We start from the raw sequence: 27,153 nt of genomic DNA, 5'->3' as shown, positions 1-27,153 counted from the left end.
TTTTGAAACGCGCGAGCCAGCCAGCACTCGCCGAGAAAGGTTTAGCATACCTCTGACCCTGGGTAACGTGACCATAGATAACTTTGGCTTTCAGCCTCACAACAGTGCGGTCCACTACGTTTTGTTTGTTTGTTTTTAATCCGTCGACATCTCATGAATCCACAAATTTAGCCGCTTTTCTATCTTTTCCATAGCTTCATCACGCACGATGTAGGTCACTTCAGCACTATCCGGAGCGGCCTCACGGACAGATCGGTGAATTTCCTTTACCTTTTTCTTGATGTACGGGATTGTCGACTCGTTAACATTGAGCTCATGGCCAACAGCACAGTAACTCATTCCTGATCGGAGCTTATCCAACACGTGGACTTTCTCAGTAAGGCACGTCAATGTCTTCCTTTTGCTTAGGAACACCGGCTAGAGCTTCAGCTCTACGCTTGGGGGCCATTTTAAACAGCAAAAGCACCCACAAAAAGCAGAAAAAAAAGTGTCAGTAAACAGATTGCGGAAAGGACTCTTTGTTTACAGCACGGGAGGTGCAATTAGAAGGTGGGGCTTCTGCCTAGTTCAAACCTCAGCTGGGAACCTGTACCTCCGCCAACTCCAAATTTTCACCCTCTGCGCATGCCCGGGAAGAACCCCAGAAAGTACCGTGATGATTGATTTTAGGGTTACAAATACATTTTAGCAAGTAAGTGAATTTGACATTACGAACTAATGATTAATGAAGGTCACCTGTATTTCCACAGATATGTAATTTTATTTAAGCAGAGTTAGTAAATGAAGGCGGCGAGGCAGCGCCGAAGACTACAAGTCCCAGCATGCACCGCGTCCGGGCGGGTTCGGGCTCGCAGTGAGGGCCTCAGGGACGCCAGCCCGCAGGCATCGGCCGGAAGTGTCGTAAGGAAACCACGTAGTACTCTCTGCGCATGTGCAAAGCGCTGTCGGGGCCGCCCTAGCTGCCGTCGTCGCTGCCGGGGCTCTATGGTCTCTCGCTAGAGCTTTGCCGTTGGAGGCAGCTGCTGCGGTCCTGCGAGTTTGACCGGCATCAAGCGGCAGCAACATGGAGGAATTCGACTCCGAAGACTTCTCCACGTCGGAGGAGGACGAGGACTACGTGCCGTCGGGTGAGCGATTCCGCCTGAGGCGAGGAGCGGATTGCCCCGCCCCTCGCCTCACGTGAGGCGCGCTCTGCCCCCACGGGCGTCGGCCCCGTGGCCCAGGTGGTCCCGGGGGCGCCCGTTCTCGAGCGTCCGCTCCCTGAGGCCCCTCATCCTCGGCCGCCCCGGCCCGAGGCGTGTGCGCGTGGCGGTTCCGTGCCGCCCTCCCCCTGGGCCAGCTCCGGCCGCCGCCCCCTCTTGCAGCGCGGGAACCGGCACGTGAACACGGCCCTGTCCCTAGGGATGCTCGTCGGTCAGCCCCGAACTACACCGCTGCTTCGGAAGTCGGGGAGGCAGTCCGAGCGTTGGAGGTTTTCTTCAGCCCTGGCCCGAGAGAGCTGCTGGCCACCACCCCGTCCAAGATAGAGCTGTCTGCTCTCCGCCTGATTGTTAGAAAGTTCTGATAGGAAGTTCCCCCTGTGATGCTTTTTGCCTTATTGTGACGTCTACCCATCCTCTTCTCTCAGAACTTTCTTTCCTTAGGGATCTCAACCCGAACGGGGTGACAATGAATCTTAACTGAAGAAACCTACCTGTTACCCCTTCTTGGTCTGCTCCAGACATACCCATCTCATTGAAAGTATCTTCACCCATTCAGATCCTCAGTTGAAAGACTAAACAAACCAGAAACAGACTAACAAAACCCAACCCAAGAGTCGTCCCTATTCTCTTTGTTTAATTTCGTTCTGTTCTGTTTTATTTCGTTTTTAAAGATAGGGTCTTGCTGTTGCCCAGGCTGGAGTGCAGTGACGCGATCTTGGCTCACTGCAACCTCAAACTCCTGGGCTCAAGCGATCCTCCAGTCTCAGCCTCTGGAGTAGCTGGGACTACAGGTGCAGGCTGCCACGCCCGGCTAATTTTTTTTTTTTTTTTTTTTTTTGAGACGGAGTCTCGCTCCTCGCTCTGTCGCCCAGGCTGGAGTGCAGCGGCGCGATCTCGGCTCACTGCAAGCTCCGCCTCCCGGGTTCACGCCATTCTCCTGCCTCAGCCTCCCAAGTAGGTGGGACTACTGGCGTCCCCCCACCGCGTCTGGCTAATTTTTTGTATTTTTAGTAGAGACGGGGATTCACCGTGGTCTCGATCTCCTGACCTTGTGATCCGCCCGCCTCGGCCTCCCAAAGTGCTGGGATTACAGGCGTGAGCCACCGCGCCCGGCTAATTTTTTAAAGTTTTTCTTTTTGTAGAAATGGCGTCTTACTATGTTGCCCAGCTAGTCTCGAACTCCTGGGCTCAAGTGATCCTCCCACCTCGGCCACCCAAAATGTTGGGATTACAGGCTTGAGCCACCGCGCCCCGGCTAGTGAAGTATTTCTAAAAGGCACGTTGAAAACTAGACATTCCATGCCTGGCGCGGTGGCTCACGCCTATAATCCCAACACTTTGGGAGGCCAAGGCGGGCGGATCACGAAGTCAAGAGATCGAGACCATCCTAGACAACATGGTAAAACCCCGTGTGTTCCAAAAACACAAAAATTAGCTGGACATCGTGGTGGCATGCGCCTGTAGTCCCAGCTTCTCAAGAGGCTGGGGCAGGAGAATCGCTTAAACCCGGGGGGCGGAGGTTGCAGTGAGCCGAGATCTCGCCACTGCACTACAGCCTGGGTGACATGACAGGGCGAGACTCTACCTCAAAAAAAAAAAAAGCTATGCATTCCCATCACCCCTCATCCCTATTTGATTTAATGTTCCTCAGGAGAAACTTCTTTCCACTTTGTGAATTTGATGTTGTACTGTTGTGGTCTATTGATTTAACCCATGTATAGTAGGTATCATTTTTATTACCTCCTGACCTCTTTCCCCTCACCCCCAACACACCCACAGACTTCCACCTTCGGGGCCTCCCCAACTCCCTAATCTGCCATTGTACCTGTGTTCAATTTTGGTTAGATCAGTATTCAGTGTTGTGGTTTTTTTTTGAGACAGTGTCTCTCTTTGTTGCTCAGGCGGGAGTGCAGTGGCGCACTCTGCTTAATGCAACCTCCGCCTCGCTGGTTCAAGCAGTTCTGCTTCAGCTTCCTAAGTAGCTGGGCTTACAGGTGCCCGCCAGGATACCCGACTGATTTTTTTTTTTTTTTTGAGACAAGGATCTCTCTCTGTCTCCCAGGCCGAGTGCAGTGGCGGGATCTCGTCACACTGCAAGCTCTACCTCCTGGGTTCACGCCATTCTTCTGCCTCAGCCACCCGAGTAGCAGGGAATACAGGCGCCCGCCAGCACACCCGACTGATTTTTTTGTATTTTTAGTAGAGACAGGGTTTCACCATGTTGGCCAGGCTTGATTCAAACTCCTGACCTCAAGTGATCCGCCTACCTGGGCCTCCCTAAGTGCTGGGCTTACAGGCGTGAGCCACCGGGCCAGGCCCAGTGTTTTTTTTCCTGATGATAGTGTGAATAAACATCCTGTTACAGCTGAACCGTATGTTATGCAGATTACTTTTCCTGCACTTCTTGTTTTCTCTGGTGCTAATAATTGCCTTTTTTTGTTGTTACGTAGCTGTCTATGTACTTACTGCTGTAAACCAAAAATAAAATTCTAAGGACCCCCAACCATCTGAGTGGGCTTCCTCCTTAGCCAGGGCTCTTAACATTTAACCTGTGAGGCTGTTTTGGGCCGTAATGGGAAGTGGGGGCTGAACCTGCCTCATTATACATCTCCGACATTAACATAGACACAGACTTTAAGACTGATAAGAAACATTTTGCAACCTATTCTCTCTGAAGCCTGCCAGCTAAAAGCTTCATCTGTATGATAAAACTGTTCTCAGCCGAGCCCTGGAGCCTATAATCCCATCACTTAGGGAGGCAGAGGCTGGTGGATCATTTGAGGTCAGGAGTTCAAGACCAGCCTGGCCAACGTGGTGTAACCCCGTGTCTACTGAAAATATAAAAATTAGCCAGGTGTAGTGACGGGCACCTGTAATCCTAGCTACTGGGGAGGCTGAGGCACGAGAATCTCTTGAATCCAACAGGTGGGGGTTGCAGTGAGCCAGGATCATGCTTCTGCACTCCAGCCTGGGTAACACAGTGAGACTCCATTTAAAAAATAAAAGTGGCCTGGCACGGTGGCTCACACCTTTAATCCCAGCACTTTAGGAGGCTGAGGTGGGTGGATTGCCTGAGGTCAGGAGTTCGAGACCAGTCTGGCCAACATAGTGAAACCCCATCTCAACTAAAGATATAAAAAAATGAGTCAGGTATGGTGGCGTGCGCCTGTAATCCCAGCTACTCCGGAGGGGAAGGGGAATTGCTGGAACCAGGGGTATGGGGGTTGCAGTGAGCTGAGATTGCACCACTGCACTCCAGCCTGGGCAACAGAGTGAAACTCTGTCTTGAAAACAACAATAACAACAACAACAGCAACTCTGGTCTCCACAACCTCCATCTTAACCCAGATATTCTTTTCTTTTTAGACAAACTCAATCTGTTGCCAACAAAAAATATTTAAATTTACCTATAGCTTGGAAGCACTCCCACCCCCAGTTGTTCCGTCTTAATGGACCAAACCACTGTATTTCTCAAATGTATTTGATTGATGTCTCATGCCTCCCTAAAATACATAAAACCAAGCTGCACCCTGACCACCTTGGGCACATGCTCTCAGGACCTCTTGAGGGCTGCATGATGGCCCATGGTTACTCATATTTGGCTCAGAATAAGAATCTTAAAATATTTTACAGAGTTTGACTCTTTTCGTCAAACTCTACTAATGTGACTCTAAACTTTTAGAATTGTCTAAATCATCTCCCAAAATATTTACATTCATTAGATTTTCACTTTAATCTTTTGAAACAGTCTTTGCCTTCTGGCCTCCACTTTGTCTTAGTTACCTTCTATGAGTGCTCCAGTGTATTTATTTATTTATTTAGAGATGGAGCCTTGCTCTTGTTGCCCAGGCTGGAGTGCAGTAGCGTGATCTCGGCTCACTGCAACCTCCACCTCCCGGGTTTGAGCGATTCTCTTGCCTTAGCCTCCCAAGTAGCGGGATACAGGTGCCCGCCATCACATGTGGCTAATTTTTGTGTTTTTAGTAGAGACAGGGTTTCACCATGTTGGCCAGGCTGGTCTTGAACTCCTGACCTCAAGTGATCTGCCCTCCTTAGCCTCCCAAAGTGCTGGGATTACAGGCGTGAGCCACCATGCCTGGTCAGGAACATTTTTCTGAGACCTTGAATGTCTAAAAGTAACCATGCCCCTCAGGCGTGATTGATTGTTTAGTACAGAATTCTAGGCTGGAAATAATTTTCCATCAGAACTTTAAAGGTGTTGCTTCATTACTTTCTAGATCCCCATGTTGCTGTTAATAAATGTTTTGTTACTGATTTCTGCTCAATGTATAAGGTCTGTTTGTCTCTGGGAGCTGGTAGAATATTCTCTTTATTCCCATTTTCTTTTTTCTTTTTTTTTTTGAGATGGACTCTGGCTCTGTTGTCCAGGCTAGAGTGCAGTGGTAGCATCAAGGCTCCCTGCAACCTGCACCTCGCAGGTTTAAGCGACTCTCCCGCCTCAGCCTCCCGAGTGGCAGGGACTACAAGTGCATGCCACTACGCCTGGCTAATGTTTGTATTTTTGTGGTAATGATGGGGTTTCACCACGTTAGCCAGCCTGGTCTCGAACTCCTGACCTCAGATGATTGATCTGCCTGCCTCGGCTTCCCAAAGTACTGGGATTACAGGCGTGAGCCTCTGTGCCTGGCCTGTTTCCATTTTCTAGTATATCACCATGATATATCTTGGTATGAGTGTTTTCAGCCATTTTGCTGAGCCTTCTGAGAACTTTTTTTCCTAGAATTTTTTTCTTTTTCCTTTCTTTCCTCTTTTTCTTTTCTTTTCTTTTCTTTCCTTCCTTTTCTTTTTTTTCTTTCTGTCTCTCTCCCCCTTTCTGCCCTTCTTTTTCTCTCTTATTTTATTTTATATATTTATTTTTGAGATGGAATATAGCTCTGTCACCCAGGCTGGAGTGCAGTGGCACGATCTCGGCTCACTGCAACTTTCACCTTCCGGGTTCAAGCGATTCCCCTGCCTCAGCCTCTCGAGTAGCTGGGATTACAGGCATGCGCCACCACACCTGGCTAATTTTTTTTTTTTTTGTATTTTAGTAGAGACGGGGCTTCACCTTGTTGGTCAAGATGGTCTCGATCTCCTGACCTCGGGATCCACCTGCCTCGGCCTCCCAAAGTGCTGGGATTACAGGTGTGAGCCAGCAAGCCCAACCAACTTTGAATATTTTTATAGCATTATGTTCTTTCTTCTTTTGGAAATGCAGTATCAGCATTTCACATACAATTTTTAACTTGCATACAATAAAATGTACTGTTTTCAATGTAATGTTCTCTGATTTTTGTCAAACGCCTAGAATTGTGTAACCACCACCAAAACGAACAGTTTCAAGCCTCCAACCCTCTAAAAAAAAATTCCCCCTGCTACTCTTTGTGGTCAAACAACTCTCCCTCACCCCCGGCCTCAGCCATTAGCAACCGCTGGTCTGTTTTCCATCTTTATAGTTTTGCCTTTTTCAGAATATAATCTAAATGGAACCATAACAGTAGGTAGCTTTTTGTGTCTGGCTTCTTCTGTTTAGCCTAATGCATTTGAGATTCACCTGTGTTGTTGCACATGTCAATAATTAGCTCCTTCTGCTGTTGTGTGGTACTCCATTATATGAATATACCACAGTTTATTCTGTATTTGAAGGACACTGGGTTGTTTTCCTGTTTTTTTTTTTATGATTACAAATAAAGTTATTTGTAAATATTTACACACAGCTTTTTCTGTGAACATGGATTTTCATTTCACTTGGGTCAATATCTAGGATTACTGGGTTTTATAGTATGTGTATGTTTAACTTTACAAGAAACTGCTAAAATTTTTGTGGTGTGATTACTGTTGGCAACATGTTTGAGAGTTCGAGTAGCAACTCTCGAACTCTCAAAGTGCTTCATCCTCAACAGCACTTGGGGTGGTCGGGTTTTGTTTTGTTTTGTTTTGTTTTTTATGTTAGCTAATTTCAGGCCAGGCACAGTGGCTCACGCCTGCAATTCCCGCACTTTGGGAGGCCGAGGGGGCGGATCACAGGGTCAGGAGTCGAGACCAGCCTGGCCCCGTCTCTACTAAAAAATACAAAGAATTAGCTGGGCGTGGTGGTGTGCGCCTGTAGTCCCAGCTACTCGGGAGGCTGAGGAAGGAGAATCACTTGAACCCAGGAGGCGGAGGTTGCAATGAGCCGAGATCACGCCACTGCACTCCAGCCTGGGCAAGAGAGCGAGACACTGTCTCGAAAAAAAAAAAGAAGAAAAAAATTAGCTAATTTTTCCTTTAGTTTGCATTTCCCTAAGGATGTTGATTCTCTTTTCATGTGCCTATTTGCCATCATTTTATCTTCTTTGGTGATGTGTCTTTTGAATTATTTGTCCATTTAAAACACTGGGTTGTTTTCAGTTTTGGAATTATATATTCTGGATATAGTCCTTTGTCAGATATTTGTTTTGTTTTCAGACAGAGTCTCACTGTCCCCCAGGCTGGAGTACAGTGGCATAATCTTGGCTCACCACATCCTCTACCTCCCGGGTTCAAGCGATTCTCCTGCCTCAGCCTCCCGAGTAGCTGGGATTACAGGTGCTTGCCACCACACCCAGCTAATTTTTGTATTTTTATTTATTTATTTATTTATTTTGAGACGCAGTCTCACTCTGTTGCCCAGGCTGGAGTGCAGTGACCGGATCTCAGCTCACCTCAAGCTCTGCCTCCCAGGTTTATGCCATTATCTTGCCCCAGCCTCCCGAGTAACTGGGACTATAGGCGCCCACCGCCTCACCAGGCTAGTTTTTTGTGTTTTTTAGTAGAGACAGGGTTTCACTGTGTTAGCCAGGATGGTCTTGATCTCCTGACCTCGTGATCCGCCCGTCTTGGCCTCCCAAAGTGCTGGGATTACAGGCTTGAGTCACCCCACCCGGCCAATTTTTGTATTTTTAGTAGAGACAGGGTTTCACCATGTTGGTCAGGCTGGTCTCAAACTCCCAACCTCAAGTGATCCAACCGCCTTGGCCTCCCAAAGTGCTGGGAGTACAGGTGTGAGCCACCACGCCTGGCTGCTTTGTCAGATATTTGTTTTGCAGTGTTTTGTCTCTGTGCTTGTCTTTTCATTCTCTTAATAGTGTTTACAGAGCAATTTTTGTTACTGGTTTTTTTGAAGCAGAATTTTGCTCTGTTGCCCAGGCTGGAGTGCAGTGGCATGGTTTCAGCTCACTGCAACCCTGGGCTCAAGCAATTTTCCCGCCTCAGCCTCTGTAGTAGCTGGGACTGCAGGCATGAGCCACCATGCCTGGCTTGCAGAGCAAAATTTTTAAACTTTGATAAAATCCAGTTTGTCAAATTTTTCTATTATGGATTGTGCTTTTGGAATCATATCTAAGAACTCTTTTTTGCCTAACTGTATTTTCCTATGTAAAAGTTACATAGTTTTACTTTATTTATTTATTTTTTGAGACGGAATTTTGCTCTTGTTGCCCAGGCTGGAGTGCAATGGCATGATCTTGGCTTACTGCAACCTTGGCCTCCTGAGTTCAAGCGATTCTCCTGCCTCAGCCTCCTGAGTAGCTGGGATTGCAGGCATGTGCCACTGCGCCTGGCGACTGTATACATTGTAGAATCACTTTGTTCATCTCTCCAAAAAGTATCCTACTTGGATTTTGTTTGGAATTCCATTGAATCTGTAGACCATTTAGGGAAGAACTGACAGTTTAACAATCTTACATTTTACGTTATGAATATAGTCTGTATCTTTTTTTTTTTTTGTCTAAAAAGTTTTTGTTTCTAGTTATTTGTAACTAGCATATGGAAATACAATACAGGTTCTGCATACTAACCTTGTATTCTACAACCTTTCTAAACTCATTTACCAGTTCTGGAGGTTTTTGTAGGTTCTGTAGGATTTTCCACACAGACAGTAATGTCAAATGTGAATAGAAACAGTTTTATTTCTTCCTTTCCAATATGTTTGCCTTTTATATTTATTTTGCTTGCCTTGTTATACTTTATACTTCCAGTATGATGTTGAATAGGAGTTGCGAGAGGGGACATCTTTGCCTTTTTCCCAATATTAAGGGGGAAAAGAAATCAGTGTTTTACCACTGCATGTGGTGTTAGCTATAGGTTTTCCACAGATGCCGTGTGTGTCTGTCTGCCTGCCATTTAAGCACTTTAGCATTGAGTAACTTATTACTAACTCAGTCACCTAACACTATGTGGTATGTGCCAGTTGTGCTCTGCATTTTACTGATGAAAAAACTGAGGCACAAAGTCTAAGCAAATTGCTGGAATTCATCCAGTTAGATAGTAACAGAGCTGGAATGTTAACCTTGGCAGTCTGCATATATTGTCCCTCAGGATTCCTTATTATGTTAAATAAGTTCCCCTCTGTTCCCAGTTTTCAGAGAGGTGAATTTTGTCCGATGCTTTTTCTTCATCTATTGATTTAATTACGTGTGGTTTTCCTTTTTTTTGTCTGTTAATATGGTGGATTACAATGATTGATTTTCTTTCTTTTTTTTTTTTTTTTTTTTTTTTTTGAGACGGAGTCTCGCTCTGTCACCCAAGCTGGAGTGCAGTGGCTGGATCTCAGCTCACTGCAAGCTCCACCTCCCGGGTTCACGCCATTCTCCTGCCTCAGCCTCCCTAGTAGCTGGGACTACAGGCGCCCGCCACCTCGCCCAGCTAGTTTTTTGTATTTTTTTAGTAGAGACGGGGTTTCACCATGTTAGCCAGGATGGTCTCGATCTCCTGACCTTGTGATCCGCCCGTCTCGGCCTCCCAGAGTGCTGGGGTTACAGGCTTGAGCCACCGCGCCTGACCCAATGATTGATTTTAAAATTTCTGACAGACTTATTTCTGGGAGAGAGCTCACTTGGTTAGAATATATTTATACATAGCTGGATTTGGTTTGCTAATGTAGTCAGCCTTCTGTATCTGTGGTTTCCACAGCCATGGATTCAACCAACTGCAGTTAGAAAATATTTGGAAAAAAGCTGGCTGCAGTTGCTCACCCCCGTAATCCCAGCACTTTGGGAGGCAAAGGAGTGTGGATCATTTGAAGCCAGGAGTTAAAGACAAACCTGGCCAACATGGTGAAACCCAGTCTCTACTAAAAATACAAAAATTAGTCCCAGCTACTGGGCTGAGGCACGAGAATCGCTTGATTACCCAGACTGGAGTGCAGTGGTGCAATCACAGTTCACTGCAGCCTAAAACTCCTGGGCTCAAGTGATCCTTCTACCTCAGCCTCCCGAGTACCTGGGGCTACAGATGCACACCATCGTACCCATCTAATTTTTTATTTTTTGTAGAGACGAGGTCTCTTACCATGTTGCCCAGGCTGGTCTCAAACATCTAGCTTTGAGCCATCTTCCTGCCTTGGCCTCCCAAAGTGCTGGGATTACAGGTGTAAGAAAAACCTGGATTTGTTTGTTTTTAAAAGAAACAGGGTTTTGCTCTGTCACCCAGGCTGGAGTGCAGTGGCAAGATCACAGCTCAGCGAAGCCTTGAACTCCTGGCCTCGAGCGATCCTCCTGGCTTAACCTCCGAAAACATGTGTTTTTTTTTTAATTCACAGTTTTAAGACTCTTTAAGAGGCTGGGTGTGGTGGCTCAGACCTGTAATCCCAGCACTTTGGGAGGCTGAGGTAGGTGGATCACTTGAGGCCAGGAGTTCAAGACTAGTCTCACCAACATGGCGAAACCCCATCTCTACCAAAAATACAAAAATTAGCTGGGAGTGGTGGTGTATACCTGTAGTCTCAGCTATTGTTGAGACTGAGGCAGGAGAATCACTCGAACCCGGGAGGATTGTAGTGAGCCAAGATCATTCCACTACACTCCAGCTTGGGCAACAGAGCGAGACTTGGCCTCAAAAAAAAAAAAAAGTGGCCAGGCGCGGTGGCTCACGCCTGTAATCCCAGCACTTTGGGAGGCCAAGGTGAGTGGATCACGAGGTCAAGAGATCAAAACCATCTTGGCCAACATGGTGAAACCCCGTCTCTACTAAAAATACAAAAAATTAGCTGGGCATAGTGGCAAGCGCCTGTAATCCCAACTGCTTGGGAGGCTGAGGCAGGAGAATTGCTTGAACCTGGGAGGCAGAGGTTGCAGTGACCTGAGATCGCACTATTGCACTCCAGCCTGGGCAAAAAGAACAAAACTCCGTCTCAAAAAAAATAAATAAAAGAGAAAATATTTGGGAAAAAAATGGGTGGTTATATCTGTACTGAATGTGTACAAACTTTTCCTTGTCATTATTTCCTAAATAATACAGTAGAACAGCTATTCATATAGCACTTATGTTATATTAGGTGTTGTAAGTAATCTAGAGATGACTTAAAGTATGCTAGATTATATGTAAATATGACATCATTTTATATCAGGGACTTGAACATCTGTGGGTTTTGTTTGGGGTGGAGGAGATCTTGGAACAAATTCCCCAGAAATATGGAGGGACAGCTGTATTTTGTTGAGGATTTTTGCATCTATGTTTATGAGGGATATTGATTGTAGTTTTTTGGTAATTTCCTTGTGCGATTTTAGTATCAGATAATGCAAGCCTCATAAAATGAGGAAATATAGTCTTTGTTTCTTCTAGGGTGATTTTTTTATTCACCCTGTATGCTTGTTTAGGGTTTTATTATGTAAGAGGCTTTCTCAGATTTATAGTGATTCTTAGCTGGTTTGGCTCATATTTACGCTTGGGGCACTAAAAAGGTGATTGGAAGTGCTGAGTCTCTGGACAAGATTTGTTCCTTTTGTGCCTACATTGTCTGCAGAGATGTTATTCTGCTTCTTACTATCTTTTTTCCCCTCATAGTAACTGCATGGAATTTGATCTTGAGTTTTTGGGGGGTTTTGTGTGTATAATTTAAAATTTGCTTATTTCTTACTGTTGCAGGACTTTTCCATAGTTTAGCTAAAGACAGAGTCCTTGTCTCACAGCCACGATAATTTAGGCTCGCAGATAATTTGAAGTGTGAGTAAAACAGGGTTTTATTGGGTGACAAGGGAAAAAGGGGGAAACGGACACTGCGAGGCTAGAATTCCTGCTGCTGCGCTTCCTGCCTCACAGCTTTGAATCCCAGGTTCCACACAGGAAGAAGAGGGGCCAGGCTCCTTCTCGCTACAAAGAGCAGGAACCTCTGTGGCTCCACCCCAGGGCGCATTCCTTCCAGTCTGCTGGCTGGCTGGGGACTCTCCGAGACCCCCTCCCACATGGCTGTCTCATTATTAATGAGATTAAGCATCTTTTTTACATGTTTAAGATCCAGAGCCTTGTGCATCTACTTGTCTGAACTGTCTATAACATTTGCCTGTTTTTATGATGAAAACAGGCAAAAGTTTTCAAAACTAGTGCAGAGCTTTGTACAAAATTAGAAAATGCAGTTAAATATAAAAATAATTACAGTGGAACTACCTAGAGACCATCAGTGTCAATCCCTTAGCGAATACTCACTCTGATTTTTTTTGTACTCCTAGGTATAGATATTTGTATTTTTTCCTCAGCCTGCAATTGTGTTTACTCACATCACTTTTCAACCTGCTCTTTTCAGTGGACAGTCTCTACCCATTTATTTTAGTAAATGTTTTATCTTACATACAGATCATACTCAAATTTTCCAAAATGGTTATAGCTTGTGTGTTCAAATCACAGTTGAGTTCAAGACTACACATATCCAGTAGTTCCATCCTTGAGTCTCTTTTAGTCTAGCACACTCCCCTGTCTATAATGACATAGATTGCTGAAAAGATCAAGCCATACGTCCTGCAGCATATCTCACCTCTTGGATTTGTCTAGTTATTCTCTCATGGCGTTGTTTTAGTTGTTCCTTTATTCCTTTAGTTCTCTATAAATCAGAAGTTAGATCTAAATGCTCGATGGGTTGCAATGAAATATTTTGGCTAGAATGCATTATCGATGGATGTCTGATGTTTGAATAGCGTCAGAAGACATACTATCAGGTTAATAACTATAGCGGTGACTACTAAATCAGGGTGATGACAGTCTGTCTGATCCCTATGTTGTATACTTGTTTTTTCCTTTGGAACTTTTAGAACTGGAAAGTATTCCATGTGACAGTATACTTAATGGTTAAAACTTAAATTGCTTTTTAATTTTGTTGTTGTTGTTGTTGAGATGGAAGTCTCACTGTGTTGTTCAGTCTGGACTCAAATTCCTGAGCTCAAGAGAGCCTCTCAGGCAGCTGAGACTACCTGTTACCTGAAAGGGGGTCCAGATCCAGACCCCAGGAGAGGGTTCTTAGATCTTGAACAAGAAAGAATTCAAGGGAAATTCATACAGAAAAGTAAACAAGTTTATTAAGAAAGTAGAGGAATAAAGAATATCTACTCCATAGACAGAGCAGACCCAAGGGCTGCTGGTTGTCAATTTTTATGGTTATTTCTTGATTATATGCTAAACAAGGGATGGATTATTCATGCCTCCCCTTTTCAGACCATTTAGAGTAACTTCCTGACATTGCCATGGCATTTGTAAGCTGTCATGGTGCTGGTTTTGGTGGGTTTTAGCCGACTTCTTTACAGCAGGCTGTTTTATCAGCAAGGTCTTTATGACCTGTATCTTGTGCCAACCTTCTAGCTTACCCTGTGACTTAGAATACCTTAACCTCCTGGGAATGCATCCCAGCAGGTTTCAACCTCATTTTATCCAGTCGCTATTCAGGACAGAGTTGCTCTGGTTCACACACCTCTGGCACACTCAGCTTCTTAAATTGCTTTTTGACATCACTTGATAACCCTTGCCTAAACTACTACTGTCATTAGAGTTTGAGAAGTGTTTTTCTAATTCTGTGTTCTTCTATATTTATTAGTTGACATTTTTCTGTAAAGTGTAGCTTTCCTTTATCAATTGGAACAATATAAATGTTTAATTCTTTTCCCTTAATTACAATTTTCAAAATAGGTAGTAATTTTTAATAGCAGTCTAAAATGGTACAGTTTTTTTTTCTGTCTTTTAATATCATGAGGGGCTCACAGATTTTTATTGATTCAGTGTGTTTTCATTTTCTAACAATTACCTGTTTTAATGTTCAAGTCTTCACTGCTTTGGCCAGTAGGAGCTCTTTCAAGGTGGATCCTGTATCCTTTTAATTTGATCTTTTTTGTTATTATTTATTTTTTATGAGTCAGCGTCTTGCTTACTGTAGCCTTCAGTTCCTGGGCTCAAGTGATCCTCCTGCCTCAGGCTCCCCGGTAGATGGGAACTACAGGTGTGTGCCACTATGCCTGGCTAATTTTTAAAAAATCTCTGTGGAAACAGGCTCTTCCTCTGTTGCCCAGCCTGGTCTCGAACTCATGGGCTCAAGCATTCCCCCGCCCCATACTCAGCCACCTTGGCCTCCTAAAGTTGTGGGATTACAGGCATGAGCCACTGCACCTGGCCTTGATCTATTATTTTTAAATAGCTTCCTGGCTTTCTGGCACAGAAAAATGTCTGGTTTTACCTTGTGCTTTCTTTGCCTCAGACCTGAAATGAGTTTTTTTTCTCAGGGAGCCTTTTTGTGGTAAATGGTCTCAACTTTGAACTTTAGAGATGCTCGATGTTACCAGAATGATGTAGTTTGTATGCCGTTTGTCTAGTGGACAAAACTAGGAAATATTTATCTTAAAAAGGGTTGGAGTTCATATTGATATTTTTAATTCTTTTTTTTTTTTTTTTTTTTTGAGATGGAGTTTCACTCTTGTTGTCCAGGCTGGAGTGAGATAATGCGTCTCAGCTCATTGCAACCTCTTGTCTCCCAGGTTCAAGTGATTCTCCTGCCTCAGCCCCCCGAGTAGCTGGAATTACAAGCATGCATCACCACACCCAACTAATTGTGTATTTTTAGTAGAGATGGGGTTTCACCATGTTGGCCAGGCTGGTCTTGAATTCCTGACCTCAGACGATCTGCCAGCCTTGGCCTCCCAAAGTGCTGGGATTACAGGCGTGAACCACCATGCCCGGCCTTTAATTTAACATCTGCTTTTTCACTTATTTAATTTTATTTATTTTTGAGATGGAGTCTTGCTCTGTTGCCCAGGTTGGAGTGCAGTGGTGTGATCTTGACCTACTGCAACCTCTGTCTCGCGGGTTCAAGCAGTTCTCTTGCCTCAGCCTCCTGAGTAGCTGGGATTACAGGTGTGCACCACCATGCCTGGTAATTTTTTTTTTTTTTTTTTTTTTGAGATGGAGTTTCGCCTTGTTGAGATGGAGTCTAGCCTTGTTGCCCAGGCTAGAGTGCAATGGCGTGATCTCAGCTTGCCACCACCTCCATCTCCTAGGTTCAAGCGATTTTCCTACCTCAGCCTTCCAAGTAGCTGGGGTTACAGGCACACCACCACGCCCAACTATTTTTTTTTTTTTTTTTTTTTTTTGTATTTTTAGTAGAGATGGGGTTTCACCATACTGACCAGACTGGTCTCGAACTCCTGACCTTGTGATCCGCCTGCCTAGGCCTCCCAAAGTACTGGGATTACAGGCGTGAGCCACTGTGACCGGCTGGTAATTTTTGTATTTTTAGTAGAGATGGAGTTTTGCCATGTTGGCCAGGCTGGTCTAGAACTCCTGACCTCAAGTGATCCACTCACCTCAGCCTCCCGAAGTGCTGGGATTACAGACGTGAGCCACCACTCCCGGCCTATTTGTTTGATTTTATAATTGTGTCATTTCTCTTATTCTGAAGATCTACAGTCCTAACATGATTGATTACTTGCTTTAACCTATGATACAAAGGAAATAGTTTCAAAATACCAACATTGATGTTACTACACAGAGTAGAACTTTTTTTTTGTCTTTGGAATGCATCTTGATGAAGATGTATAGTCAGAATACTGTTTTTAAAGTCCTGGGAATCTTTTGTTTATGTGGTTATGTTATTTTGGTATACAGTTATGTTTATTTATTCAAACTTTTGAATTTAAGGGATTTTCAAAGTTCTGTAGAGAGATAAACATAGTGAACTCTTGCTTCTACTCTGTTTTATCCTGACCGTTATAAGGAGCTGTTTTCATTAGTTTCTTGTTTATCCTTCTAGTGTCGCTTTTTCCGTATACAAACAAATATAAACATATTCTTAATTCTTCCTTTTTCCTCATCCAAAGCTGACATATTTCATACATTGTTCTTTTGCTTTTCCTCTCCTTTTTTTTCTCTTTAACTTAAGAGTATATCTTGAAGGTAAATACATAGAAATTCTACACATTGCATTGTAATGACTATGTGGTATTCCATTCTTTAGATGGACCATAGTCTTTTCAGCCAGTCACTTACTGTGAGACAACTTGAGCTGTTTCTAATTTTTTGCTATTACAAACAGTGCTGAGTGAATAACCTATTATATATTCTGGGATAAAAGTGGGACTGCTGGATAAAAAGGTAAATACATTTGTGTTTCTTTGTATTTTGGGGTGGTTTTTGTTTTTGAGACTGGGTCTCATTCTGTGACCCAGGCTGGAATGCAGTAGCATGTTCATGGCTTACTTCAGCCTTGACCTCCTGGGTTCAAGTGATCCTCCCCTCAGCCTCCCAAGTAGTGGGGACCATAGGCATGCCCACCGTGCCTGGCTAATGTTTAAAAATTTTTTATAGTTATAGGGTCTCACTTTGTTGCCCAGCCTGGTCTCAAACTGCTGGACTCAAGCACTCCTTCCACCTCAGCCTCCCAGAGTGTTGGAATTACAGGCATGAGCCACTGTGCCTGGACCTGAGTTTTTTCTTTATTTTTATTTATTTATTTTTTGAGATGGGGTTTCATTTTGTCACCCAGGCTGGAGTACAGTGATGAAAACATGGCTCACTGCTACCTCAGCCTCCCGGGCTTAATCAGTCCTTCCATTTCAGCCTTCCAGGTAGCTAGAACTACAGGCACAGTTCAGCAGGCCTGGCTAATTTTTGAAGTTTTGTATTTTTTGTGGAGACAGGGTTTCACCATGTTGCCCTAGCTGGTCTCCAACTCCGGAGCTCAAGAAATCCTCCTATCTTGGCCCCACAAAGTGCTGGGATTACAGGCATGAGCCACCTTGCCCAGCTCTGAGCTTTTCTTATATTTATAAAAATGTGAAAAAAAAAAATATATGTATATATATATATGGCAGAGTATCACATGTACAGTTTAAAGAATACTAATCAAATGATACTTATGTACCTACCACCCAGTTTAATAACTAGAATATTTGTACTGTTGACATTGACATGTGCCTTGCTTTTCTTTTCTTTTTTTTTTTTGAGATGGGGTCTACTCTGTCGCCCAGGCTGGAGTGCAGTGGTGCGATCTCGGCTCACTGCAAGCTCCGCTTCCCAGGTTCGTGCCATTCTCCTGCCTCAGCCACCCAAGTAGCTGGGACTACAGGTGTCCGCCACCATGCCCGGCTAATTTTTTGTATTTCTTAGTAGAGACAGGGTTTCATCATGTTAGCCAGGATGGTCTCGATCTCCTGACCTCGTGATCCGCCTGCCTTGGCCTCCCAAAGTGCTGGGATTACAGGCATGAGCCACCGCGCCCGGCTGCCTTCCTTTTCTTTATAGATTTACCACCTACCTAAATACAGTTTCAAAATATGAGTAGCAAGCAAAACTAGCTATGTAAGGAAAGGGTAGTAGTGCTGGGAATCTTAGTATTTAGCCTTAGTATTTATGTTGGTCACTTAATATTCCTGATTTCCTTAAAGTACCTATGTGTCCTCCAACTATGCTTGGCATTCCCTCATCCATACTCCTCCAGGATACAACCTTCAGATTTTGCTTGGGGGTGGGGGCTAGGGGTGGGTGCTGTGGTAGAACTAGTTGCCCATGGCTTAGACCTGTGGAGAGTCAACTGCCTCTCTTACAGCTTTCCCCTGATTTGGGGGAACTCACCTTTACCTCTGGTCCCAGTGCCTTTTGAGGATTTTGCGTTGCATATCAACTTAGGCTTTTTCTTTCCCTAAGTCTGTAAGCAACTGCTGCTTACTCTCCAGGTTCTGGAGATGTGTTGCTGTTGTCTCCTTACCATTTCTTTCCAGCATTGTAGGTTTACATGTTTCAAAAGTCCTTTTGTGCTGCTTAATTTTTTTTTTTTTGAGACAGAATCTCACTCTGTCGCCCAGGCTGGAGTACAGTGGTGCCATCTTGGCTCACTGCACACTCTGCCTCCTGGGTTCAAGCAATTCTCCTGCCTCAGCCTCCTGAGTTGCTGGGATTACGGGAACACGCCACCATGCCTGGCCAATTTTTTGTATTTTTGGTAGAGATGGAATTTCAGCATGTTGCCGAGGCTGGTGTTGAACTCCTGGCCTCAAGTGATCCGCTCTCCTTGGGTTCCCAAAGTGCTGGGATTACAGATATGAGCCACTGTGCCCGGCCTTGTGCTGATGATTTTACTTGAGATTCAGGAGGAAGTAAAATTAACATTTGTGTGTTCAGACTGCTGTCTTAACCAGGAACTCACTGCTCTCTTCATGAAACACTATCACTTAGTCCTTGGTGTTTGGGATATCAAACAGAATTCCATTTTGGATGTTGCTTGTTTCCACTTCAGCCTCAAATGCTTGTTCTCCAGATTTTCACACAGCTGGCTCCTTCCGATTGCCTTTAAAAAAATTTGAATTTAAAAAAAAAAAATTTGAATTTATGTATTTATGTTTTTGAGACAGGATCTTGCTTTATTACCCAGGCTGAAGTGCAGTGGTGTGATCCTGGCTCACTCCAGCCTTGACCTCCCAGGCTCAAGTGATCTTTCTGCCTCAGCCTCCTGAGTAGCTTAGACTAGAGGTGTGTACCACCAAGCCCAGCTAATTTTTGTATTTTTTTGTAGAGAGAGGGTTTCATAGTTGGCCAGGCTGGTCTTGAACTCCTGGGCTCAGGTTAACCACCTGCCTTGGCCTACCAAAAGGCTGAGATTATAGGCGTGAGCCACTGGTCTTTTTTTTTTTTTTTTTAAATTTCTTTTATCATTGCTTTAGTTTTCACGAGCTTTTTTGTTTGTTTTGTTGTTTTTCTTAATTATTTTAAGAGTCTTATTTTTATTCCATGGATACCACAGTTTCTCTTATCTCTTTAAGGATAGTAATTACAAAGCCTTTTTCCTTAAGTTTTTAGTCTGTCCCCCTCCCCACCCCCTCTTTCTGCACTAATTTTGTTTCCTCTGAATTCCTTTCTGTTTATCTTGAATCTTGCCTTTCATATTGGAGGCTTTTCTCAAGTGTTTGGTGGTCCTTGGTACGTTATGAGTGAAGTATTTAAAAGTTGATTGTAGGACATGTGTAGTGGCTCATGTCTGTAATCCCAGCACTTCGGGAGGCCAAGGTAGGCGGATCACCTGAGGTTGGGAGTTCCAGACCAGCCTGGCCAACATGGTAAAACCCCATCTCTACTAAAAATATAAAAATCAGCTGGATATGGTGGTGCACTCCTGTTATCTCAGCTGCTCAGGAGGCCAAGGCAGGAGAATCACTTGAACCTGGGAGGCAGAGGTTGCAGTGAGCTGAGATCGCGCCACTGCACTCCAGCCTGGGTGACAGGGCGAGACTGTGTCTCAATAAATAAATAAATAAAGCTGATTGGATGTACAGGAGTATCAAAACATTACTGTTTGTAATGACTCCAAACTGGAAACAACCTAGTTGTGCATCAACAGGAGAATGAATAAACAGATGGTGATATAGTCATACAATGAAATACTATTTAGGAGTGAGAATGAATAAACTACAGCTACATTGCAACAATGTGGATGACTTTCAGAAACAAAATGTTGAATAAAAGAAGCCAGACACAGAAGAGTACACACTGAAGGCTCCTGTTGAAAGTTGAAAAGCTGGCAAAACTAACCCGTGACGTTAGAAGTCAGGATATTGGTTCCCTTTAAGGGTAGATTAGTGGTTAGTGACTGGAAGGGAGCACAAGGGGCCTTCTGAGATGCTGATAATGTTCACTTCCTCAAGCTGGGGCCCTGGTTATGCAAGCGTGTTCACTGTGTGTCATTCCATTGAACTGCATATTAGATTTGTGTGCTTTTTGGTGTGTACACCTCAAATGAAAGTTTATATGAAGTAAAAGAGGAAAAAGATAGTGGAATCTCTGTGTGGGCAGGGTTGGTTTATTGACTGGTACCACAGCATGTGGTCAGACATCCAAGCAACACTCTTTTGTTGGGGACCCTTGAATGTCAGTGTCTGAAGATGGGACATGGGTGTTTTTGTTCTTTCTCCTATGTTTAACTGGAAGTCTTTAGGTTTTCTTTTAAACCTCTTTTATTGAGAAGACAAAGTGTTTTTTAAATTAGATTTGAAAGATACCCAAGATGAGGTAGTGCATCTTCTTTGAGAAACACATTAGTAGAATTGGAATTTCTGTTCATTCACTCATTCATTCAGTGAATACTTAAAAGTCAAGTTGAACAGGGTTTATGTCCTCTTGGAGTATATAAAGCACAGCAGAAATTACCAACATTAAATATAAGTGGGATGAGTTATGGAGCGGAAATAGAGACTGCCATGCAAGCCTAGGATAGAAGAACATAGGGTAGTCTTCAGGGGCAGAGAAGACTTCCCCAAGGAAATGATGTTTTCGTTAGGTGAAGAATGGAAGAATAGGGGAAAATTCACTTTTTCTTAATGAAAATGTCTTGGTGTGAAAGCTTGTATTGATGAAAGTATCTCATCTTGATGTGAAAACCTTTATTCCTGTCTGATCACCCTGTTAATGTGATTTCAGGTGGAGAGTATAGTGAAGATGATGTAAATGAATTAGTGAAGGAAGATGAAGTGGATGGTGAAGAGCAGACACAGAAAACCCAAGGGAAAAAAAGAAAGGCCCAGAGCATTCCAGCCAGGTGATGCTGCCCTCAAGGCCCTTAGAAGTTAGGGGCTATTGTCACAACCATCCTGATTGCTAAGATTTATCTGATGATAGATTTAATGAAGCCAGAGTTTCTAATCCTTTTCTCTTTGAGGGAAACATTTGCTGTTATTTTAGGATTAACTTCTTGGTCTCTGGAAAGCTTTAAACATTTTGAGCTTTAATGTAAAAAAAAAGTTTATAGGTAATATGTATATATGGTTAAAACAGAAAATTCAGTCCCTAAAAAGATGTTTACCCTGTTCCTAGCCCTTGTTGCTTTGTCTCTGAAGAACTATGCTACCAGAGATAGTCTGTGCATGTAAAAGCATATATGTCTATATTTTCTTTCTTCCTTTTTTTTAAGAAAAAAATATAAATAGTAGCATACTCATTTTCTCATTTTCATTTCTCTTTATTTCACATCTCAGAGATGGTACCATGGCAGTATCTCCTCTTTTACATAGTATTACAGTATATGAATAGGCCTTACTTTATTTAGGCTTTCCTGTATTGAGGGATGTTTAGATTGTATCTAGTCTTTACTACAACAAACAAGACTGCAGTGAATATTCTTTTTGTACATGTATACAAAGTATACATAAATACATAAATGTACATAATGTTTACATGTATAAATATATCTGTAAATGAAACATTTAGAAGTGGAATTGTTTGATCTAAGGTTATATATGCAATTAAATTTAAAAAATACAGATATTAGCAAATTGCCTCACATAGGCCTGGTATGGGCTTATGTTCCCATGAAAATTATGAAAATTGTGACAGGCTATTTAACTTAGATAAGGGCATCTTCCATAGAAGTCTTTTACCTCACTTGGGTGTTTCTATCTTCCTGGGCATTGAAGCAAAAAGCAGATTATCATTTATGAAAAGGAAAAAAGAGTTGTAGATATTAGATGGATTCGCCTAAAGTCAAAATAGTCTAAGAAGCAATGTACTCTTATAAGTCTTGGGTCCAGTTTTTTTGTTCTTGAATTTTTTTTTTTTTTTTTTTTTTTTTTTTTTTTTTTAGATAGAGTCTCGCTCTGTTGCCCAGGGTGGAGTGCAGTGGCGTGATCTCTGTTCGCTCCAACCTCCGCCTCCTGGGTTCAATTCCGTGCTTCAGCCGCTGAGTAGCTGGGATTATAGGCACCCGCCAACACGTCTGGCTAATTTTTGTATTTTTAGTAGAGACGGAGTTTCACCATGTTGGCTAGGCTGGTCTTGAAGTGCTGACCTTGTCTCATCTTGATGTGATGCAAGTTTATATGAAGAAAAAGAGAAAAAAGGTAGTGGAATATCTTTGTGCGCCTTGGCCTCCCAGAGTGCTGGGATTACAGGCGTGAGCCACCTCGCCTGGCCTGTCCTTGAATTTTTCTATATTCCAGCTCTCATGTCTTCCGAAAGTGGGAAGAAACATGGATTTTTTTCTTTTTCCTTGAGAACTCTTGGAAGAAATAGTGTAAATAAAGTTGAGGCTCTTCTCAATAGAACTTGTTCTACAAATGGAGTAGCTTTAAAAAGTCAACAATATCTGGCACATAAAGTATGTTCTTAGAATGTTCCTCCCGGGCAGATTAATTATGTGATTAGGTGATTTGGATGTTTTCTTTGTGAAAACAGCTGATCCTGATTTAGAAGGAGAATGCCATACTTTGATTTTAAGTGACTGGAGAAAAGTTAGCAATAAGAGCTCAGTTCTTTTTTTTGTTTGTTTCCAATTCTTTTTTTTTTCTTCTACAAAATTTTAGCTTACTTCTTCCACTCACCTCTTCTACTCATTAATCAGTAGTCCCAGAATTTAAAATGTTCTTGTGTTTACAAGATTGTGTTTTGGGATTGGGAGAGAGATAACTGAAATCATTTTGTGCTGTCTGTCTTTCCTTTTGCCTGTGGCTGCTGGTGATTAGGAAGAGAAAACAAGGTGGCCTCTCATTAGAAGAAGAGGAAGAGGAGGATGCCAATTCAGAATCTGAGGGAAGCAGTAGTGAGGAGGAAGATGAAGCTGCAGAGCAGGAAAAAGGCATTGGATCAGAGGATGCAAGGAAAAAGAAGGAGGACGAACTGTGGGCCAGCTTCCTCAATGATGTGGGACCAAAATCAAAAGTGCCCCCAAGTACACAAGTTAAGGTAAGTTGAGAGATTAATAAGGTGAATGCCTCTCCAGAAATACCCTACATTACTGACATTTGAAGCCTACGGAGATCGACCAGATGCCTTTTGTTAACAACTGTACTAAGTGAAAAGCAAAGCATTTCCTATGGTAGGAGAGTAAGCTTCTCTAATCATATAAATTTCCAATAGGCCTTTAACTAATTAGAGATGAAACATTTAAGAGTAGCTATAGGCTGAGTGTAGTGGCACACGCCAACAATCCCAGCACTTTGGGAGGCTGAGGCAGGTGGATCATTTGAGGTCAGGAGTTTGAGACCAGCCTGGTCAACATGGCGAAACCCTGTCTCTACTAAAAATACAAAAATTAGTTGGGTGTGGTGGTGGTTGCCTATAATCCCAGCTACTTTGGACGCTGAGGCAAGGAGAATCGCTTTAACCTGGGAGGTGGGAAGGTTGCAGTGAGCCAAGATTGTGTTACTGCGCTCCAGCTTGGGCAACAGAGTGAGACACTGTCTCAAAGAAAAAAAATAATAAAAAGTAGCTATAAACAATATGGTTCATCTTTTGGTGAAACTGATTACGTTTCTTGTTTTTTTTTGTAGAAAGGAGAGGAGACTGAAGAGACAAGTTCAAGTAAATTGTTGGTAAAAGCAGAAGAGCTAGAGAAACCTAAAGAAACAGAAAAAGTTAAAATCACCAAGGTGTTTGATTTTGCTGGTGAAGAAGTACGGTAAGTTTCACAAACTTTTCCAGGTTTCACAAACTTTGAAACTAGTGTGAGCATCTCTCTCTAACTGGTGTTAGCCATCTATCCTCATTTCAATCCATCATAATATTTTGGGAGAGTTATATTTGAACTCAAGGAAAATTGGCTGTATAAATTATCAGGGAGCATGAGAAAGGTCTTTTCACATATAGCAGTGTAGTTTTTGAGCTTTACGAAGTGGTCAGCTGAACAGAAGCAAGGGAATATAAGAGTTAAGTGTTTTGTTCCACTTGATCATTGCCATATTTTGTGACTTTTGGTAAGTCATGTTTCCCTTTATTACTTTCCTTGATTGCAATCTGAGCCCCATTGAAGTCTGAAATCAGATAAGAAAATACAAGGAGACAAATTTGGTTTCAGTATTATTTTCTTTTTCCGAAACGGAGTCTTGCTCTGTAGCCCAGGCTAGAATGCAGTGGCATGATCTCGGCTCACTGCAACCTCCGCCTCCCGTATCCCATTTCAAGCAATTCTCCTGCCTCAGCCTCCCGAGTAGCTGGGATTACAGGCACACGCCACTATACCCAGCTAATTTTTTTGTAGTTTTTTTGTTTTGTTTTGTTTTGTTTTTGTTTTTGTGTTTTTTTAGATGGAGTTTCACTTCTGTTGCCCAGGCTGGAATGCAGAGTGTGATCTCAGCTCATTGCAATCTCCACCTCCCAGGTTCAAGCAGTTCTCCTTCCTCAGCCTCTCGAGTAGCTGGGATTGCAGGCGTGTGCCACCATGCCCAGCTAATTTTTGTGTTTTTAGTAGAGATGGGGTTTCGCCATGTTGGCCAGGCTGGTCTTGAACCCCTGACCTCAGGTGATCCACCTGCCTCGGCCTCCCGAAGTGCTAGGATTACAGGCATTAGCCGCCACGCCCGGCCTTTTTTTTTTTTTTTGAGACAGAGTCTTGCTCCGTCGCCCAAGCAGGAGTACAGTGGCGTGATCTTGGCTCACTGCAAGCTCCACCTCCCGGGTTCACGCCATTCTCCTGCCTCAGCCTCCCGAGTAGCTGGGACTACGGGTGCTTGCCACCACGCCCTGCTAATTTTTTTATATTTTTAGTAGAGACGGGGTTTCACTGTGTTAGTCAGGATGATCTTGGATCTCCTGACCTCAAGTGGTCCGCCCGCCTCGGCCTCTGAAAGTGCTGGGATTACAGGTGTGAGCCACAGTGCCTGGCCATTTTTTTGTAGTTTTAGTAGAGACGGGGTTTCACCATGTTGGCCAGGCTGGTCTTGAACTCCTGACCTCGTGATCCACCTGCCTCGGCCTCACAAAGTGCTGAGATTATAGGCGTGAGCCACCGTGCCCTGCCTCAATATTATTTTCTTACCTTAATAATGTTTTTCTGATTGAGTAATAAGGTTTATTTACCATAGGGTAAGTAGGGGCTTAATGCCTTGACCAGGTTAGCCTCCTGGTTGTTAGGTAAGAGCCACATACCTGTAATTTCCCCTCCCCCATTTATTTCAATTTTATTATGTGAAAATAGCAGATTTGTAATTTAGAGCTAAATGAGAACAGAGAAAGTGCCAATCAATAAATTTATAGGCAGTCACATTGATTTTCATTGGCAGTAATTAATTAGACCTGTAGGCTCTCTGAAAATACAATTTTCCCTAAAATTGTTATTCTTAAAAATAATGTTTTCAACAATTATTTATCTAGTGAAGGTATATTTATGAAAAAATTGACATTATCAGTTTTTTTGTTTTGTGTTTGTTTTTGTTTTTGTTTGAGAAAGGGTCTTGCTGTGTTGCCTAGGCTGTTCTTGAACACCTGGGCTCAAGCGATCCTCCAGCCTCGGCCTCTTAAGTAACTGGGACTTCAGGGTTGTACTACTCTCCCTGGCCATTATCACTTTTATAAATGGTATGGAACAAAACTTTTTATTATTAAAAATTTCTCTCTGACATCATCTTCTTCTGAAAAAAATGTCACACTTATAGAAATGTTGCAAGAATAGTGTTATAACAAACACCTACATACCTATCATCCAGATTCACCACTGGTTAATGTATTGCCTCTTTCTCACCATTTGTATCTGGGTTTTTCTTTTGTTTTGACTGAACCATTTGAGATTTACTTGTAGACATTGTGACACCTCAGCCTTTAATACTTTAGCACATGTCTTCTACAACCAAGGGCATTCTCCATTGTAACACAGTATAACTCTCATATTCAGTAAAGTTAACATTAGAAAAGATTGCTATCTATGGTGAAGGACCCCAACTTAAAATTTTCAATCTATTGCAGACCAGTACTTTTCTAAAAACACAATACAAAGGAATTACTAGAAAAACAAATATAAAAGTTAACTAACGTTTTGCTAAGATTCAGCAGTTACCCTACTACCTCTCTTTGTGGCCGTGGGGCTCAGGCTGCAGCAACACAGCACTGTGTGCGTATGACTGGGGCCACCTGCCCCCTCCAAGTGTGGGCCTTTTAACCTCTGTCGACAGGTGTGGGGGGAAAAAAAGGATTTAATAGACATAACATTACATTTCAATGCATGTGGTCAAAACGAACCACAGACAGGAAAAAGGAAATAATTATGTAACTATACAGGCTGTTCATTGAAAGTGTTAATATACGGGGAATGACTATTACCTTTTATTCTGTTATTAAGACAAAAAGCTGGCCTGCATGGTGGCTCATTCCTATAATCCCAGCACTTTGGGAGGCCAAGGTGGGTGGATCGCTTGAGGTCAGAAGTTCGAGACTAGCCTGAGCAACATGGTGAAACCCCATCTCTACTAAAAATACAAAAATTAGCCAGGTGTGGTGGTGCACATCTGTAATCCCAGCTACTTGGGAGGCTGAGGCAGGAGAATCACTTGAATCCGGTAGGCAGAGGTTTCAGTAAGCCGAGATCGCACCACTGCACTCCAGCCTGGGCAACAGAGCGAGACTCTGTCTCAAAACAAAAAAACAAAAAGCTGAGTAAAATATCAATTCTCAGTATTAAATGTCAGACACACACTTTGAATGAGCACTATTTTGTTTTTATTACTATTATTTTTTTGAGATAGAGTCTTGATCTGTCACCCAGGCTAGAGTACAGTGGCATGATCTCGGCTATCTGCAACCTCCGCCTCCCCAGTTCAAGTGATTCTCTTGCTTCAGCCTCCCGAGTGGCTGGCATTACAGGTGCCTTCCACCATGCCTGGCTAATTTTTGTGTTTTTAGTAGAGATGGGGTTTCACCGAGTTGACCAGGCTCATCTTGAAATCTTGACCTTATGATCCACCCTCCTCGGCCTCCCAAAGTGCTAGAATTACAG

General features: G+C 43.2%; 1 protein-coding gene across 3 annotated transcripts in view; it reads left to right on the top strand.

Annotated features, from left to right (window-relative positions):
- Window positions 1-913: 913 nt before the first annotated feature.
- Window positions 914-27,153, top strand: part of CFDP1 (craniofacial development protein 1) — a 142,060-nt gene continuing 115,820 nt past the window's right edge. For 2 of the 3 annotated variants that reach the window (XM_007994089.3, XM_038008259.2), the window contains exons 1-4: window positions 938-1,127; window positions 20,877-20,994; window positions 22,913-23,132; window positions 23,720-23,847. In XM_007994089.3, the coding sequence (XP_007992280.1) occupies window positions 1,064-1,127; window positions 20,877-20,994; window positions 22,913-23,132; window positions 23,720-23,847 (530 nt within the window). In that variant the 5' untranslated portion in view covers window positions 938-1,063. Of the gene's footprint in view, window positions 1,128-20,876; window positions 20,995-22,912; window positions 23,133-23,719; window positions 23,848-27,153 lie in introns of all 3 variants that reach the window. The other variant, XM_007994088.3, reaches the window with a different exon arrangement.

This window comes from Chlorocebus sabaeus, chromosome 5, assembly GCF_047675955.1.
Source record: "Chlorocebus sabaeus isolate Y175 chromosome 5, mChlSab1.0.hap1, whole genome shotgun sequence".
Taxonomy (NCBI): Eukaryota; Metazoa; Chordata; class Mammalia; order Primates; family Cercopithecidae; genus Chlorocebus; species Chlorocebus sabaeus.
Note: the sequence above shows the minus strand (reverse complement) of the source record. Positions and strands in the feature narration are given on the sequence as shown.